The sequence below is a fragment of the Mizuhopecten yessoensis genome, unplaced genomic scaffold (genome assembly GCF_002113885.1).
Source record: "Mizuhopecten yessoensis strain PY_sf001 unplaced genomic scaffold, ASM211388v2 scaffold8541, whole genome shotgun sequence".
Taxonomy (NCBI): domain Eukaryota; kingdom Metazoa; phylum Mollusca; class Bivalvia; order Pectinida; family Pectinidae; genus Mizuhopecten; species Mizuhopecten yessoensis.
In genome coordinates, this window is record NW_018407599.1 from 87,267 (window position 1) to 108,749 (window position 21,483).

Consider the following 21,483-nt stretch of genomic DNA (forward strand, 5'->3'; position numbering starts at 1 on the left):
GTTTACTGTTTGTTAACAGTGTTTGTTTACTGTTTGTTAACAGTGTTTGTTAACTGTTTGTTAACAGTGTTTGTTAACAGTGTTAGTTTACTGTTTGTTAACAGTGTTTGTTTACTGTTTGTTAACAGTGTTTGTTAACTGTTTGTTAACAGTGTTTGTTAACAGTGTTTGTTTACTGTTTGTTAACTGTGTTGTTTGTAAACAGTGTTTGTTTACAGTGTTTGATGTAATTATTTCTGACAGCATCAAGTCACATATAATAATGTCTGACAGCATCACGTCACGTGTAATAATTAGAGGTTATTATATGACCTTTTGATATCATATCTCTTATCAGCCCGAGAGTCCCGGTATCAGCACGAAGGGCCAAAGGCCCCGTGGGCAGATATCGGGACCGCAAGAAATGTCCCTCTCCCTATTTCGATAACAGTTTTTTTCCAAACCGTCGTCAATACTTAATCAGTTAAAGTTAAATGAGGATACCCGAAGTAAACTGTGGTCCCCACTTTCCTGTTACATTTTAGATTAACCCAGGTTGGTACAGACGAGTACTTTATCAGAATACACTATAAATTAGACGATGAGGGTACAGACGAGTACTTTATCAGAACACACTATAAATTAGACGATGAGGGTACAGACGAGTACTTTATCAGACTACACTATAAATTAGACGATGAGGGTACAGACGAGTACTTTATCAGAATACACTATAAATTAGACGATGAGGGTACAGACGAGTACTTTATCAGAATACACTATACATTAGACGATGAGGGTCCAGACGAGTACTTGATCAGAATACACTATAAATTAGACGATGAGGGTCCAGATGAGTACCCATTCCGTGTGATATTGAGTTTGTAGCGTTCAGTGGGTATTTATTGGCTCGCCTATTCGTAACGGAGGTTAAGGTCGGGGTGAGGAAAGAGAATGGGAGAACAAGCCCCCTAAAAGATGTAATTGTCACCCTAAATTTCAACCTCATGGCAAGTCATATTCGAATACCTTAATCACAAATCGGAATATATATATGTAATTTAAATTGAACTTGTACATGAGCTTTTAAAAAGGTATATAACCAGGTCAACGAAGTCAAAAATACGGCATTAAGGCTGATGTAATGATAAAAGGTGCTCACCAGATTTATAACATGTCAATTTCTAAAGCGACCCAACTGAATGTTATGAAATGACATGTTATTAGAAGATCATTTATATACCTAGGTCATGCGAGGCTTTATTTATCTTTAACTATGTGTGGAGAGGCATACCGGCCTCACAAGAAGGTGATTGTTGCTATGGGAATGTACAAAAATCATAGCGCCAGTAAAGAGAAACACACACAGCCACGGTGAGTGATCGAACGTTTAATGACGGAAAACGGAAGAGCGGCACATACGTGTAACACACAAAACGGAGCCCGGTCCGGGATCTCCGGAACCATAATAACTAACATACATTACACTGGCGCTACCCTCTATTTCTGTGTAAATGACTTATGGCTAAGTTATTATGAATGATAAGGAAACATTGACCGCAATGTTGCAAACAACTATAAATGAACGTTACTGAATATGGTGACACAACAGTTCTATATGACTCACAGATCGTTTGATCAAAATATAAACTAACACTAGTAACAGTCAACTGGAATTAAACTTTGTAAGAGTAAATGTTTTTTTTTTAACATTGTCATGATTCACAATAAAGTATTAAACACTAGCCATACAATTAATAACATAGGTTATTTGACCAATATGAATGTGGGTAAAATGAATTACTGATCCAACACTGAGTAGTGAAAGTTCTGCTAATACAGCTCATAGTCTTTGAGTTTTTGGGGCAACTGACGATCACGTTTAGGACGTGTGTCACACGAGGGTGAAGTTGGGGAAACAGTCAAAGTGTTCGAATCAGTTTCTGTACTAGTTGGAAGGTCTGAAGAACTACCTGGGGGCTCAGAAATTACCGACGGTATTTCAGGCAGGGAAGGAGGTATAATGTCAGCGGATATTGGTACATTGTTGGAGAAATCCGATATTTGCGAAGGACCCTCTACTTTAAAGCAATCTGAAGTCTTCACACGGTACGATGACTTACGTAATTGACAGCCAACAAACTTTTGGATATTACACCATTGGCCATCAACGCTTACCACTAAGTATCTGTCGCGGGCACACGATTTGTTCCTATCGGAGAACAAATATACAAGATCACCTCGGTTTAGCCGAGGAGGGATTGGTTGTCGACGCGATGGGGTTTTGCTTATCTCACTGTAAGGATGATTCTTGTTCCTGTCGTCGTGTTGTTGCATAAGGAGTGATTGATCCTCTACGGGTATCTGTCGGTTGTAGAATTGGTCTCGCTGGAAAAGCATTTCACGAGCAGACAGACCGCGTTTCCTAATGCGAGTGTTGAGTCGTGCTGTAGCGAGGGAGAGAACGATGGGTGTGACGGCACGGCACAATGGATCCTGACGAAGTATTTCTGTTTCTAACTCCTGGATGGCCTTTTCAGCCACAGGGTTTTTATTAACGTTTTTAGCGCGTCCCAGTTCCACAGATAACCTATACTTGGCTAGAGTTTCATCGTTTACAAGGGATTTGAATCCTGGTGCTGGGTCCGTGCGAATAACAGCCATAGGGCCATCGAGTGGATGAAGGTTGATGCACAATTGCAGTAGGCCATCGCGAAGGGATTGATGTTTTTCGTCCTCAATCAGCATGGTGCTGGTATAGGATGACACGCACTCCCTGACGACCAGAATAAGTTGGCGCTCGCGCTTTATGACATCCGCAGCAAACTGGGTACCCACAGAGGCTGGCGGATCCCCACAGCTTTGTTCCTGAAGAAACTTAGGTGCGTTGGACAGGGCGGCACACTGGTGGCAACAATCGGTGGTGCGTTTGATTGCGGACTCTAGGTCAAGTGCGTAAAAATGGCGTTGGACGGCGCACCTGAGCTGGTGGTTTGAAGGATGGTCAAGTTTTAGATGTAAGGCTGTCAACAGACCATCGAGGACCTGTCTGGGAATAATAATGCGGTCGGTTGAACTGGCAAACAGTGCGTCACGTTTGACGACAAGGAGGCCGTCCCTAGAAAGAGAAGCAACGTTTAGGTAACGTTTGACATCCTTGACCGTAGTTTGTTTCTTGGAGGGCCGGGTGCCCTGACACAGATGCGCGTGTGTTCTACGAAGGTCTGTACAATCGGATTGTATAGACAACCATGCGGACCGACTGGTGTACGGCAACTTGGACGATCCTGCTAGGATGTCATCGACGGACACTTGACCAACAACGCTAGCGACAAACGTGTTGACGAATGAGCAAATTTGACATGTAGGCTCATTGCACACGGGGGCGTTGCGGCTCGCGAAGTCGGATGGAAGTATAGCAGAGCCTGACACGTGTCGTAGCGACACTTGGAAGCGGCTCGCTGTGGACAGGAATGTTGAGGTTCGAGGGCTAGCAGAAAATTCTCCTCTGCATAATTTCTCAAAAGCTTGCACACATGGTTTGCTGTCAGTTAACACACAAGCCTTTGTAGTTGACTGGATGATGTATGGACTGAAATGTTTTATGGCGGACGCGATGGACAGAGCCTCGATTTCACACGGAATCCAATTGGTCTGGTTCTTACGCAGTTTGGCACTGAAATAGCCTGCAAGACAGACTTTGTTGTTACGAGTGACGTACAGTGTTGCCCCTAGTCCAGGGTCTCTGACTGCACCGTCTGTCACTATCCATAGTTGGTTAGTAGACGTGGGTAGGGTGATGGTGCGGTTAGAAGATAACGCCTTCTGGGCATTTGTAAAGTCATGGAGGAGTTCGTCGGTCCATTGGATGATCTCCTTTGATTCGCGTCCACCTGCGACAACCCTATCAAGCGGAGAGAGGAGTGATGAACAACCTTGCATGACTCTCGCAAGTACTTTGTATGCTCCGATGAACGCACAAAAACCGTAAACGGTGTTTGATGGGGGGCAAGAGGAAAGTGTCGCGACACGGCGGGGACTTGCGCTGATTGTACCTAGTCGCCATATCCACCCCAATATGGTAGTTTCCTTTGGGGAGATAACTGTCTTTGGAGCGGAGAGGTTCAAGCTACATTTCTGTAAGGCCTGAAGGACGGATTTAAAGCTTTGTAGTAGTTCTTCAAAAGTCTGGCCACCGCAGTACAAGTCGTCGGTAAGTTTCGCTATGCATTCAGCATCTACCAGGTCTCCGAGGACACGGCAAGTTAATTCCTCTAGCGCAGTTGCTGAGCCTGACATACCCATCGCGGTACGGGCATACACCCGGGTGTCTTTGAAGGGGGTTACAACACCGCAGTACTTCATGGATTCCTTAGCAAGGGGAATCTGATAAAAAGCCTTTGTGAGGCCAGTGGCAATCAGATACTTCCACTGGGCGACTTGACGGAGGGTTGAGTCTACATCCGGCATCAGCGATGGCTGGGGCTTACTGTATCGCCCTACGTCAGCAAATGCTGTGACTAGTCGAAAACCTCCGTTAGGCTTTTTGACAAGGAATGATGGGTTTACGTATTCGAAAGATATGCCAATGTCCTCTGGTCGACGAAACACACCTACAGACTCAAGTTCGTCAAATTTGGCTTGGAGCTCTGAAAGTTGGTTCCTCGAATATTGAGGTAAGCGGCCTTTGCGCTGAGGGGGTTGAACTGGACCCACGTTAACCTTGGCTTTGATGGGACCTACAGCGCCATTGTAACCTGTGAATTCTGGGTTGAACACTTCGTCAAACTCTGATAGTAGGCTCTGGATCTCGGACTTGATATTGGTCGGCATGAGTTCATCGGGGTCAAGGTTGACCCTATCACTGTAGTGAGACAGGTTGGGAGTTTTGACCCTATGGGGTTCAGTGTGCGTGGTAGGGGTAACTGTGATATCCTCTGGGTAAGTCGTGGCTCTTACTTTGCAGAAATGTTCATTTCGTTTCAAGGTCTGTGGTTCTCCAGTGAGATTTGGTATCCTGATTTTCCCTGCAGCACTAGTGAGGACTGAGGGGGCAGTGAGAGGCGATGAGTCGTGTGGTTCTATGCTCATCTCACCATCCGATGTGGCGAGGTCAGCTGGCAGGGCTACTTCAATATAATCTCCTGGCCACAGTGTGGTGAGGGCAGGGGCACGTAGAACATGGGCCCTCCTCACTGCATGTATGTCCATAGTAGTCTCTGTGGATCCGTACTCGTACAGAGTATGATCCCCGAGTAATGCTTGGCGTTTTGCTGGACGTATGGATATATCGTTGCGTTCCATGAAAGGGATACCGGCAAGACCATCAGTGTCTAGATTTTCCACGACAAGTCCCTCAAAATATAAGTCGTGGTTGTCACGGGACACCACCATACGTGTTTCGCCCAAGACGTTCAAAGGCGATGACCTATCGGCTTGGTGAGCAGATTGATTGCTGTGGGCAATTTTGACACCCAATCTTACCGCACATGATGCACGAATCATGTTTCCAGTGGCCCCACTGTCGATGGTGAGGCGTAAAGGCATATGACCTTGAAACACGTCCAAGTACGGGGATTGGCGGATACGTACGCGGTTGATAAGACTTTCTGTCTTTAATACCTCATCTCCTTCTGGATCAGCCATATTGTCAGCATATCTCTCCAGTTCCACTGACACTTGTCGAGCTCTTGCGAAAAAATTTTTTCTTGTGTGGGAAGGAAGCTACATTTACTAAGGAAGTGATTGTTAGGCCTTCCCGCTTCCTTGCACAACGGACAAGACTTCTGGGGTCTGGACCGCTGATCTCGCTGATCTCGCGACACGATATGAGCATGTGGTGTATATGGCAATGTACCTCGCGACAGACCAGACACAGCGGCTCTCATTGACCGGGCATCCTCGGACGATTGGACCTCCTCCAACAGCGAATCGAGTGCTTGTGATACCTCTGGCTTAATGGACGCGAGTGTACGTGACCGCAGTTCTGTACCATACCGTTGCTTGATGAGTTTGGGTAGGTCTGAATTTATTAATTGTAGCCACCGCAATACGACATAATTTTCTAAAGAGGGCGATAGTTCTTCATCTTCTGTGATTTGGTCACCATGATGTATAATGCCAGAGTCTTGTGTGAGGAGGTTGTCTTCCACGAAGGCTACTAATCGTTGGTAGAGGTCCTCCGGACGTTCGCCCGTCTCCAACTTAACGGCCACAAAATCGATCAGATGTGCTCCAGTTGACTGGAACCCATAATGTTGACGTATGGTCTGCCAGATTTGACTAAGTGAGGTGCAGGTTTTAACGATCGTGTTGAGCGCTATCACCGGACAGAAATTGGCGATCTGCCCTAGCATTAACTCCAATAGCGCCAGTTTCTGCGCTTGAGTTTTACGGCGAGCCCCCGGGACAGGGGCATCGTCAGCTATCATGCCCCTAAATTCGTCATTTCTTGTTGTTTTTTTTAACCACGAGAATCGCTCACCCAAGAACTCATTAAAGTTATTGTCCAGTGACAATGTGTACACCAAATTCTGTCGCCAATTGTCAAATGAGTTTACAGTTTCAATTTTCGTCAAACACCATTGTTTTGGCGCACGTGGTGTTGCCATCTTCGAAAGTTGTCAAGTGTTTACAACGAAAGTTTATATAAATACTGATTAAAGACGATATCTCACGGCTCCGTACCGTTTTATACGGCGTGATGTGGTCTTGTTGACATTGTATAGGTCTTATGACGGCGATAGTTCGTAGAGCACGCTGACACCACGCCAGTAAAGAGAAACACACACAACCACGGTGAGAGATCGAACGTTTAATGACGGAAAACGGAAGAGCGGCACAAACGTGTAACACACAAAACGGAGCCCGGTCCGGGATCTTCGGAACCATAATAACTAATATACATTATACTGGCGTAGTAAAACGTCCGCGTAACATATTTTACCGGTATACATGTGTGAAACTATAGACTTTTGACCATAGATATAACTTAAACCTCATTTAAAATGTCATTTCTTTACATACAATGTTGTAATAAAAGAGCTAGACTTGTTGTAAATATTATCTTACTTTTCAGCTTCAATGTTTATAACATGTCTAGCTCATTCATATAATCATGTTAAATCTTATTTAAAATTTGCTAAAATATATTACCATGAGATTTTATTATGATTTTAGTGGTTTCGCATGGCAACATCTATCTTTACTTGTGGTCGGAATTCCTCTCAGCAGCCACTTAGAGAGGAATAAAGCTCCGCATGACCTAGGTATTTAAATAAACTTTAGATTATGGGTCATTTCGCAGCACTCAGTTGGGTTGCAAAATAGATTGACATGTTTTAAGTCCAGTGAGGTATTTTTTATGAAAACATCAGCCTTAATGCCTGGCTATATATTTTTTGTATGGCCAATGTACAAGTTCAATATATACAAATAACATAATTTATGTGAGTTCCGATTTGTAATTGAGGTCTTTGAACATGACTTACCAGGACGTTGGAATTTTAGTTGACTACCTCATCTTTTAGGGGGCTTGTTGAACCTTAGGTACTATGTTCTCACGTCGGCGACAGCGTTGATTACATGTTTGGTTCTAAAGTTGAAAATCATAAACATAAATAAAGAATTTTTACTTTCTAGTAACTTGCCAATGCCATGCTTGGATGAAGGCTATCGAGTTTATACAAATGAATGACCTTGATCTTTAAATAATTATGAGACCACGGGTGATCATTTGGTGAAGAGTGTTCAACGATGTATCTATGAATGACCTTGACCCACTGTTAAGGTCACAGAGGTCAAATAACTTTCGAATGACTTCTTCCAAAAATTCCAGATGAGGATTTTGTTATAACTGAGAAAATTTGGAATAAAAATCAATCAATAGTTTTAGGGATATTTGGCCATGCAGTTCCTGATGGGTCAAACATTGCGTGGAGGTCGAAAAACAGTATTTTGCTGAAATTGTAAACCTTTTTTCATTTTTTTTTCAAATAAACCAACTATGCTGATCTTCAACAGCTCTTATATGTGTTGTTTTGAGATTGATTAAGATTTGTATACAATTTGCAGGTAAATATGGCATGAAAAACCCGAAACTTCATATTACTCTTTTTTAGGTTCTGACGGATAACTTTTGATTTATTCAGGAATTCGGATATGATCGACTCGAGACATCAGTCATAGCACAATGCCATTACAAAGCATAGCATGATATCACACCATGTGGAGGTTATCAGTTTCCTGTGAGATGACACTTAAGAGTGGCCATCTAGTGGCCTTACTTTACATGAAACTATGTTTTCACGTGACGTGATCAGCTGCTGCCTAAACCATAAAGCAAGACCATAAGGGTGGTCGGATGGTGTAGTGGATATATAGCGCATTTGCCTTTAAACAATCGGACGTGAAAAGGTTTACGGTCATCTGCCCGATCACATGGGTTTTCTCCAGGCACTCCGGTTTCCTGCCACACCAAGAACCCCCGCGCGCTAACATGCGGGACAACAAGAGTGATTAATATAAGTTGAAATAACTTGATTAATAGGTGTCAAATAAATAAAAAAAAAACCACATATATAATACATAGTATATGTGGCAGGCACTTCGTCTACGTAGGCCTACACATTTTATACTACAGGTCAACATTTAATAGTAAATATTTTAGTCCAACACCTTATATTTACATTTGCAAGACATTGTCATTAGATAACCTACTTGAAATCTGTGTCGTTGATTGGGCTTAAAATGACATGCACCGGGAGTAACAATTCTTAGCCAATCAGAACGCGACAGTACGCTGTTCCAGTCATTGGACAAATTTGTGCAGACTGTCGATAAGACGGGCATTTTGAATTTCAAATAAAATTTGTAAGTTATAAAACCGTGTTAGGCAGAGAAAACGTAAATATAAGCATTAAACTGTCTTTTCAAGAAAATAAACCGTAATGTGCTAGCGCGCATTAAGATGTTTGCTTGTAAAGCTGTGTTATTCAAATATATCATACATGCCAAACAAAAACAGTTCAATGCTTAAATAAATTTTAGACAACATATTTTATATATTTTAGGTCAACATATTATATATTTTAGACAATTCACTTTATATTGAAAGTCAGCATGTAATGTATTTTAAACCATCCTAATGTATATTGTAGACAACACTTTATACATATGTACATGTAGACAACGTTTTATACATATGTATATTGTAAAAAACACTTTATACATATGTATATTGTAGACAACGCTTTATACATATGTACATGTAGACAACGTTTTATACATATGTATATTGTAACCAACACTTTATACATATGTATATTGTAAAAAACACTTTATACATATGTATATTGTAGACAACAATTTATATATATGTATATTGTAGACAACACTTTATATATATGTATATTGTAGACAATATATATGTATATTGTAGACAATACTTTATACATTTGTATACTGTAAACAACACTTTATACATAGGTATATTGTAGACAACACTTTATACATATGTATATTGTAGACAACACTTTATATATATGTATATTGTAAACAACACTTTATACATATGTATATTGTAGACAACAATTTATACATATGTACATGTAGACAACATTTTATACATATGTATATTGTAAACAACACTTTATATATATGTATATTGTAGACATCACTTTATACATATGTATATTGTAGACAACACTTTATATATATGTATATTGTAGACAATATATATGTATATTGTAGACAATACTTTATATATATGTATATTGTAGACAACACGTTATACATAGGTATATTGTAGACAATACTTTATACATATGTATATTGTAAACAACACTTTATATATATGTATATTGTAGACAACACTTTATGCATATGTATATTGTAGACAATACTTTATACATATGTATATTGCATACAATAGTTAGATACTTTAAGCCAATACATGATATATTCTTGGTCAACAAACCATTACTGTAGTCAATAGATGATATATTCTAGGCCCCATAATGATAGGCCAAAACATTTAATTGTAGGCCATCCTTTTTATATTTAAGGCTAGCGCAGTATTCTAGTTATCTTAGTTACAGATTATCTAGGTCTGCTACATTGTATATATTACCACGAACATTATGTACAAGGTATCTAGGTCTGATGCGCCGTATGTGTTACCACGAACCTTATATACAGAGTATCTAGGTCTGCTACATTGTCAATGTTACAACGAATCTTAGTTACAGAGTATCTAGGTCTTCCACACTGTATATATTACCACGAACCTTAGATACAGAGTAATTCGGTCTGCTACATTGTACATCTTACCACGAACATTAGATACAGAGTACCTAGGTCTGCTACATTGTATATGTTACCACGAACATTATATACAGAGTACCTAGGTCTGCTACATTGTTTATGTTACCACTAACCTTATATACAGAGTACCTAGGTCTGCTACATTGTATATGTTACCACTAACCTTATATACCGAGTATCTAGGTCTGCTTCATTGTATATGTTACCACGAACCTTAGATACCGAGTATCTAGGTCTGCTTCATTGTATATGTTACCACGAACCTTATATACAGAGTACCTAGGTCTGCTTCATTGTATATATTACCAAGAACATTATGTACAAGGTATCTTGGTCTGATGCGCCGTATGTGTTACCACGAACCTTAGATACAGAGTATGCAAGTCTGCTACATTGTATATGTTACCACGAACATTATGTACAGAGTATCTAGGTTTGCTACATTGTATATCTTACCACGAACATTATATACCGAGTATCTAGGTCTGCTACAATGTATATCTTACCACGAACATTATGTACAGAGTATCTAGGTCTGATGCGCCGTATATGTTACCAGGAACCTTAGATATTTAAGGCTACCGCAGTACTCTAAGTACAAAATTACAGGAGAGGGCCAATAGGTTATCGAGGATATTGGTATTTTATGATTGACATATTCTCGTGTTATTCTGTGATACGAGTGTATGAAGGAAACATTCAGTGGTTACTCTCCGTGGAATCAATTAAAATTCGTGTACATTTGTTATTCGCGTCTGTCTGTAGAACCGACAGGACGACGGCACAGAAGTGTTTACTTAGATCCCGTATCAGATACTGCAAGGAAATGAAGGAAAAAACGGAATTAAAAGCACGATTAAGAATATTGATTACCAGTTCGTTTCTTATGGAGGTTGCTTTAACATGAAGCCTGTCAGAAGTTTTTACGATAGCTGAGACAGCATCCCGTAAAATTCCTTCGCATGCTGCTTGATCATCTTACGTACCGTCGATATAGGCTGTTCAATCATCGTACGTACCGTCGATATAGACTGTTCAATCATCGTACGTACCGTCGATATAGACTGTTCAATCATCGTACGTACCGTCGATATAGCCTGGACTGTTAAATCCTTGTAAGTACCGTCGATATAGGCTGTTCCATCATAGAATGTACCGTCGATATAGACTTTTAAATCATAGAATGTACCGTCGATATAGGCTGTTTAATCATCGTACGTACCGTCGATATAGGCTGTTTGATCATAGAACGTACCGTCGATATAGACTGTTCAATCATCGTACGTACCGTCGATATAGACTGTTCAATCATCGTACGTACCGTCGATATAGCCTGGACTGTTAAATCCTTGTAAGTACCGTCGATATAGGCTGTTCCATCATAGAATGTACCGTCGATATAGACTTTTCAATCATAGAATGTACCGCCGATATAGACTTTTCAATCATAGAATGTACCGTCGATATAGACTTTTAAATCATAGAATGTACCGTCGATATAGGCTGTTTGATCATAGAATGGACCGGCGATATAGACTTTTCAATCATAGAATGTACCGTCGATATAGGCTGTTCAATCATAGAATGTAACGTCGATATAGACTTTTCAATCATAGAATGTACCGTCGATATAGGCTGTTCAATCATCGTACGTACCGTCGATATAGGCTGTTTGATCATCGTACGTACCGTCGAAATAGGCTGCTTAATCATCGTACGTACCGTCGATATAGGCTGTTTGATCATAGTACGTACCGTCGATATAGACTGTTTGATCATGGTACGTACCGTCAAAATAGGCTGTTCAAGCATTGTACGTACCGTCGATATAGGCTGTTTGATCATAGTACGTACCGTCGATATAGACTGTTTGATCATGGTACGTACCGTCAAAATAGGCTGTTCAAGCATTGTACGTACTGTCGATATAAGCTGCTATCTGCTAAATGTTACCGGAAAATTAAATATATTGTATATTTAAGTCTTCTTTACATTACCAGAAACATAGATCATGTATCTTAGTCTGCTACATTGTACATGTTAACAAGAACCTTAGATACAGAGTATCTAGGTCTGCTACATTGTCTATCTTACCACGAACCTTAGATACAGAGTATCTAGGTATTTAACATTATATATGTTACCACGAACCTTAGATACCGAATATCTAGGTCTGCTACATTGTATATATTATCACGAACCTTAGATACCGAATATCTAGGTATTTAACATTATATATGTTACCACGAACCTTATATACAGAGTATCTATGTCTGCTACACTGTATATGTTACCACGAACCTTAGATCCAGAGTATATAGGTCTGCTATATTATATATGCTACCGCGAACCTTATATACAGAGTATCTTAGTCTGCTGCATTATATGTTACCACGAAACTTAGATACAGAGTACCTAGGTCTGTAACATTGTATATGTTACCACGAACATTAGATACATAGTATCTAGGTCTTTTACACTGTATATGTTAGCACGAACCTTATATACAGAGTACCTAGGTCTGCTACATTGTTTATGATACCACTAACCTTATATACAGAGTACCTAGGTCTGCTACATTGTTTATGATACCACTAACCTTATATACAGAGTACCTAGGTCTGCTACATTGTTTATGATACCACTAACCTTATATACAGAGTACCTAGGTCTGCTACATTGTCAATGTTGCCACGAATCTTAGATACAGATTACCTAGGTCTGCTACATTGTATATATTACCACGAACATTATGTACAAGGTATCTAGGTCTGATGCGCCGTATGTGTTTCCATGAACCTTAGATACAGAGTATCTAGGTCTGCTACATTGTATATCTTACCACGAACATTATAAACCGAGTATCTAGGTCTGCTACAATGTATATCTTACCACGAACATTATGTACAGAGTATCTAGGTTTGATGCGCCGTATGTGTTACCACGAACCTTAGATACAGAGTATCCAAGTCTTCTACATTGTATATGTTACCACGAACCTTAGATCCAGAGTATATAGGTCTGCTATATTATATATGCTACCGCGAACCTTATATACAGAGTATCTTAGTCTGCTGCATTATATGTTACCACGAAACTTAGATACAGAGTACCTAGGTCTGTAACATTGTATATCTTACCACGAGCATTAGATACAGAGTATCTAGGTATTTAACACTGTATATGTTACCACGAACATTAGATACAGAGTACCTAGGTCTGTAACATTGTATATGTTACCACGAACATTAGATACATAGTATCTAGGTCTTCTACACTGTATATGTTAGCACGAACCTTATATACAGAGTACCTAGGTCTGCTACATTGTATATATTACCACGAACATTATGTACAAGGTATCTAGGTCTGATGCGCCGTATGTGTTTCCATGAACCTTAGATACAGAGTATCTAGGTCTGCTACATTGTATATCTTACCACGAACATTATATACCGAGTATCTAGGTCTGCTACAATGTATATCTTACCACGAACATTATGTACAGAGTATCTAGCTCTGATGCACTGTATATGTTACCACTAACCTTAGATACAGAGTACCTAGTTCTGCTACATTGTATATGTTACCACGAACACTAGATACCGAGTATATAGGTCTGCAACATTGTATATCTTACCACGAACATTATGTACAAATTATCTAGTTCTGATGCGCCATATGTGTTACCACGAACCTTAGATACAGACTATCCAAGTCTGCAACATTGTATATGTTACCACGAACATTATATACAGAGTATTTAGGTCTGCTACATTGTATATCTTACCACGAACATTAGATACCGAGTATCTAGGTCTGCTACATTGTATATGTTACCACGAACCTTAGATACAGATTACCTAGGTCTGCTACATTGTATATATTACCACTAACCTAAGATACAAAGTATCTAGGTCTGCTAAATGTATATGTTAGCACGAAAATTAGATACAGAGTATCTATGTTTGATACATTGTATATCTTACCACGAACATTATGTACAAATTATCTAGTTCTAATGCGCCATATGTGTTACCACGAACCTTAGCTACAGAGTATCCAAGTTTGCTACATTGTATATGTTACCACAAACCTTATATAAAGAGTATTTAGGTCTGTTACATTGTATATGTTACCACGAACCTTAGATCCAGAGTATATAGGTCTGCTACATTGTATATGTTAGCACGAACCTTAGATAAAGAGTACCGAGGTCTGCTACATTGTATATCTTACCACGAACCTTAAATCCAGAGTATATAGGTCTGCTACATTGTTTATGTTAGCACGAACCTTAGATAAAGAGTACCTAGGTCTGCTATATTGTATATGTTACCACGAATCGTAGACACCGATTATCTAGGTTTGCTACATTGTATATGTTACCACGAACCATATATAAAGAGTATTTAGGTCTGTTACATTGTATATGTTACCACGAACATTATGTACAGAGTATCTAGGTTTGATGCGCCGTATGTGTTACCACGAACCTTAGATACAGAGTATCCAAGTCTGCTACATTGTATATGTTACCACGAACCTTAGATCCAGAGTATATAGGTCTGCTATATTGTATATGTTACCACGAATCGTAGACACCGATTATCTAGGTTTGCTACATTGTATATGTTACCACGAACCTTAGATCCAGAGTATATAGGTCTGCTATATTGTATATGTTACCACGAATCGTAGACACCGATTATCTAGGTTTGCTACATTGTATATGTTACCACGAACCTTATATAGAGAGTATATAGGTCTGTTACATTGTATATGTTACCACGAACCTTAGATAAAGAGTACCTAGGTCTGCTACATTGTATATCTTACCACGAACATTATGTACAGAGTATCTAGGTCTGATGCACCGTATGTGTTACCACGAACCTTAGATACAGAGTATCCAAGTCTGCTACATTGTATATGTTACCACGAACCTTAGATACAGAGTACCTAGGTCTGCTACATTGTATATATTACCACTAACCTTAGATACAAAGTATCTAGGTTTGATACATTGTATATGTTAGCACGAACCTTATATTTATATATTACCACGAACACTAGATACCGAGTATCTAGGTCTGCTACATTGTATATCTTACCACGAACATAATGTACAGAGTATCTAAGTTTGATGCGGCTTATGTGTTACCACGAATCTTAAAAACAGAGTATCCAAATCTGCTACATTGTATAATTTACCACGAACATTATTTACAGAGTTTCTAGGTCTGATGCACTTCATATGTTACCACGAACCTTAGATACAGAGTAATTGGGTCTGTTACATTGTATATCTTACCACGAACATTAGATACAGAGTATCTAGGTCTGCTACATTGTATATCTTACCACGAACATTATGTACAAGGTAACTAGGTCTGATGCGCCGTATGTGTTACCATGTGTTTACCTACAGCGTAGGAATTTCTTTCCAGCAATGATAGAAGGATATCAGGCATACGTGGCATTTTATGGTAGTAACCTTTTGTCTTTCTTACTCTTACAGAAAACAAATTGGTGTAATTTTTTTTAAGTGGTCCGTACATATACGAACAGGCTGAGTAGAATTATGCCGTTGAAACAGGCTTGTGACATATGTGTAGTATGCTGTAACGTAAACATTCTGCTTTCTGTCACTTGTGAGGGGCAGACAAAGGTACACGATTGTTAGGAGGAGAGGAAAATATTGGCTGACTGATGTTTTCGTCTGTAGATCAAAGTTGTTTTGTATACGTACTGTAACTATATCCCTGGCTTGGTGCGCGTACATTGCCTGTTTATTTGCAGCTATAGACACAGTGTGTGGCGGTAACACCAGCTTGCACATAAGAATACATCAAAAAACCTACATGGTATACGTCAATAAAACAGTACATTCAGTCATCATTGTAGTCTAATAAGGCTTTATTAGATCCTACAATAGGAGAAACAGGACCTGGTAATTAACCACACAAGTTGACATTTAAAGAGCACGTGAGTTGATTGCACACGACCACACATCGTAATGACAAATTCTTCAGGTGTTTAACTAGAAGAAAGGAAAACGTCCTCACATTGTATACTTATAAAACAATGTATAGGACAATGATTTAACATTGTATATATATATAACAATGTATACCAACAATGTATAGGACAATGATTTAACACTGTATACTTAAAAAACAATGTATAGGACAATGACTTAACATTGTATACTTATAAAACAATGTATAGAACAATGATTTAACATTGTAGACTTATAAAACACTGTATAGGACAATGATTTAACATCGTATATTTATATAACAATGTATCAAACACTGTATAGGACAATGATTTAACATTGTATACTTATATAACAGTGTATAAAACAATGTATAGGACAATGACTTAACATTGTATATTTATAAAACATTGTCTAGGACAATGATTTAACATGGTATATTTATAAAACAATGTATAGGACAATGACTTAACATTGAATATTTATAAAACAATGTAGAGGACAATGATTTTATATTGTATATTTATAAAACAATGTATAGGACAATGACTTAACATTGTATACTTACAAAACAATGTATAGGACAATGATTTAACATTGTATATTTATAAAACAATGTATAGGACAATGATTTTACATTGTATATTTATAAAAAAAACAATGTATAGGACAATGATTTAACATTGAATATTTATAAAACAATGTATAGGACAATGATTTAATATTGTGTACTTATAAAACAATGTATAGGACAATGATTTAACACTGTATACTTATAAAACAATGTATAGGACAATGATTTAATATTGTGTACTTATAAAACAATGTATAGGACAATGATTTAATATTGTGTACTTATAAAACAATGTATAGGACAATGATTTAACACTGTATACTTATAAAACAATGTATAGGACAATGACTTAACATTGTATACTTATAAAACAATGTAAAGAACAATGATTTAACATTGAATATTTATAAAACAATGTATCAAACACTGTATAGGACAATGATTTAACATTGTATACTTATAAAACAATGTATAGAACAATGATTTAACATTGAATATTTATAAAACAATGTATAGGACAATGATTTAACATTGTATATATATATAACAATGTATACAACAATGATTTAATATTGTATACTTATAAAACAATGTATAGGACAATGATTTAACACTGTATACTTATAAAACAATGTATAGGACAATGACTTAACATTGTATATTTATAAAACAATGTCTTGGACAATGATTTAACATTGTATACTTATAAAACAATGTATCAAACACTGTATAGGACAATGATTTAACATTGTATACTTATAAAACACTGTATAGGACAATGACTTAACACTGTATACTTATAAAACAATGTATAGGACAATGATTTAACACATTGTATATTTTTAAAACAATGTATAGGACAATGATTTTACATTGTATATTTATAGAACAATGTATAGGACAATGACTTAACACTGTATACTTATAAAACAATGTATAGAACAATGACTTAACACTGTATACTTATAAAACAATGTATAAAACAATGTATAGGACAATGATTTAACACCGTATACTTATAAAACAATGTATAGGACAATGATTTAACATTGTATACTTATAAAACAATGTATAGGACATTGATTTAACACCGTATACTTATAAAACAATGTATAAAACAATGTATAGGACAATGATTTAACATTGTTTACTTATAAAAAAATGTATAGGACAATGACTTAACATTGTATACTTATAAAACAATGTATAGGACAATGATTTAACACCGTATACTTATAAAACAATGTATAGGACAATGATTTAACATCGTATATTTATAAAACAATGTATAAAACAACGTATAGGACAATGATTTAACATTGTATATTTATAAAACAATGTATAGGACAATGACTTAATATTGTATACTTATAAAACAATGTATAAGAATATGGCTTAACATTGCGTACTTATAAATCAATACATTAAGACTGTGTGTTATGAGGTCAGGGCACTGTTGCTGACTTAGCGTCTCCGTCCTTCATTTGGTAACACCATAGCAGTGCAATCTATTTTAGTCAGAGGTAACGAATTTTATGTGCATTAGTTCTTTGACAAGATTATTAAGAATTTGGTCGAAACCGGCAACTTACTTTAAAACCTGCAGCACAAAACTAAATTCTACAACAGTCCATAACGAGTGGAGGTAATTGATTTTCAGACTTGCTGATTAGTTTTGTGCCCTGAACTTAAAGATGAAGCTGAATATGATTAAAACACGTTGCCGTGGTAACTAGATTTAGGGTCTACAAGATGACTCGTGGAGCCGATGTCATCATCTGCGGAGTAGAAACCAACAATTATACAAAATGTACTACTTTGTAATATTTTCTAATATAATTCCTCCTCCCGTAAATCGTTTATTGCTTAACAAAGCTCAGTACAGTGTATCAGGCATCATTTTATTATTGTTAGAGATGGTGTTAGAACGGTTCTTAAACTTTCCGGAAGATAGCTGTCGGCTACTCTTTGTGTAATGACACCTACATGGACAGTAACATCACATACGTAACCACATCCGGCAGCCATCCTATATAACTCTCTCAATATAAATCTACTTATTCGCAATGTTGTTACAGTTGTATCACTGCAATGTTGATACAGTTGTATCACTGCAATGTTGTTACAGCTGTATCACTGCATTAATGTTACAGTTGTATCACTGCGATGTTGTTACAGTTGTATCACTGCATTACTGTTACAGTTGTATCACTGCGAAGTTGTTACAGTTGTATCACTGCGATGTTGTAACAGTTGTATCACTGCGATGTTGTTACAGTTGTATCACTACAATGTTGTTACAGTTGTATCACTGCATTAATGTTACAGTTGTATCACTGCGATGTTGTTACAGTTGTATCACTGCGATGTTGTTACAGTTGTATCACTGCAATGTTGTTACAGTTGTATCACTGCAATGTTGTTACAGTTGTATCACTGCAATGTTGTTACAGTTGTATCACTGCAATGTTGTTACAGTTGTATCACTGCAATGTTGTTACAGTTGTATCACTGCAATGTTGTTACAGTTGTATCACTGCAATGTTGTTACAGTTGTATCACTGCAATGTTGTTACAGTTGTATCACTGCAATGTTGTTACAGTTGTATCACTGCAATGTTGTTACAGTTGTATCACTGCAATGTTGTTACAGTTGTATCACTGCAATGTTGTTACAGTTGTATCACTGCAATGTTGTTACAGTTGTATCACTGCAATGTTGTTACAGTTGTATCACTGCAATGTTGTTACAGTTGTATCACTGCAATGTTGTTACAGTTGTATCACTGCAATGTTGTTACAGTTGTATCACTGCAATGTTGTTACAGTTGTATCACTGCAATGTTGTTACAGTTGTATCACTGCAATGTTGTTACAGTTGTATCACTGCAATGTTGTTACAGTTGTATCACTGCAATGTTGTTACAGTTGTATCACTGCAATGTTGTTACAGTTGTATCACTGCAATGTTGTTACAGTTGTATCACTGCAAAGCAGTGAGAGCTAGACAAGTTAATGTTCTCTAATAGAAAATTGTTCGTGCCTTTCCGTCATACTTTAAAAATAAACGGCCGGGACCAATCATGTTGTGATGACAATTTGAGACTTTGACGGAAAATCGTGAATGATTTTTGATCGACGGCAATGATAACCACGACCTTGTCCCCACAGAAATAGACACGACCTTGCCCCTACAAAAATAGACACGACCTAACCCCTACAGAAATAGACACGACCTTGCCCGCAAAGAAATAGACACGACCTTGCCCCCGCAGAAATAGACACGACCTTGCTCCCACATAAATAGACACGACCTAACCCCTACAGAAATAGACACGACCTTGCCCGCAAAGAAATAGAAACGACCTTGCCCCCACAGAAATAGACACGACCTTGCCCCCACAAAAATAGACACGACCTTGCCCCCGCAGAAATAGACACGACCTTGCCCAACAGAAATAGACACGACCTTGCCCCCACAGAAATAGACACGACCTTGCCCCCACAGAAAAAGACACCACCTTGCTCCCACAAAAATAGACACGACCTTGCCCCCGCAGAAATAGACACGACCTTGCCCCCACAGAAATAGACACGACCTTGTACCCACAGAAATAGACACGACCTTGCTCCCACAATAATAGACACGACCTAACCCCTATAGAAATAGACACGACCTTGCTCCCACATAAATAGACACGACCTTGCCCCTCCAGAAATAGCTATTGCATCATTTGGTACTGAAATAAATCATACTGTAAAGTGTACAATGTACCATGACAGAGAGAAACTACACCGCACATAAATATAGAATTCTCTCTGTAAGTGTTATCTGAGATATATAGATCGGGGATAAGACTATCAAGCGTCATGAAATATAAAAGTTCATACCATCATAAATATTAAATGCTTGTGTTTTATTAAATATTTGAACTCGTTTAATAAATTCAATATGACATTGACACTCATGTAAGATTTTGTTTATTACATAAAATTCATAATTTGAAAACAATTACATTCAGACACAAATGTGTGAACAACTATATAGATCAAAACCAAAGTACCCCGATCAATTTTGTCGTCTCGCGCAGTGCAAAGTATTTTCTTTTTAGCAGGTGAGATAACGGATTTTCATGAGCTCAGGATTAGTAATTTGCTTGTGTTGGTCTGTGCTGATGTGGCTAAACATGTAGTTGTAAATTGATGAAATGATTTTGTGTCCCAAAAATATGCATAATTTGGTTGGGGGGAACAGTACTGTCGGTGAGTTTTTGAGCGAGTTTTTGAATGAGATACAATGTACTTCCGAACGCTGTGATTTGACAGATGCTTTTTCAGTTTTGATTTCCGACGACTTGGTTATTCTTTAAATCATGATGCACAATGTATTGACTCATAAGTCTATTTTTTACAAATTGGATCATCGGGTGATGACAATTTTTTGCTTGCAGCATAAACAGGATCAGATGGAGCACTGCAGCCACTCGGACGATTTTCAAGATAAAGTTTACGGTATAGCAAAAACAAATAGTACCTGTAGTGGCGTAGGAATATATGCCCACGTTTTTGGCTAATTGCAGCACCTTTATGTTTTTATAACACGTGT

The 21,483-nt window shown here is 38.0% G+C and overlaps 1 protein-coding gene across 1 annotated transcript in view; it reads left to right on the forward strand.

Annotated features, from left to right (window-relative positions):
• The window catches only part of LOC110456175, a 75,380-nt gene extending 74,513 nt beyond the window's left edge, over nt 1-867 (forward strand). Inside the window, exon 3 of the mRNA XM_021506746.1 lies at nt 525-867. Coding sequence (XP_021362421.1) covers nt 525-867 — 343 coding nt within the window. The remainder of the gene's footprint in view (nt 1-524) is intronic.
• The last annotated feature ends 20,616 nt before the right edge of the window (nt 868-21,483 follow it).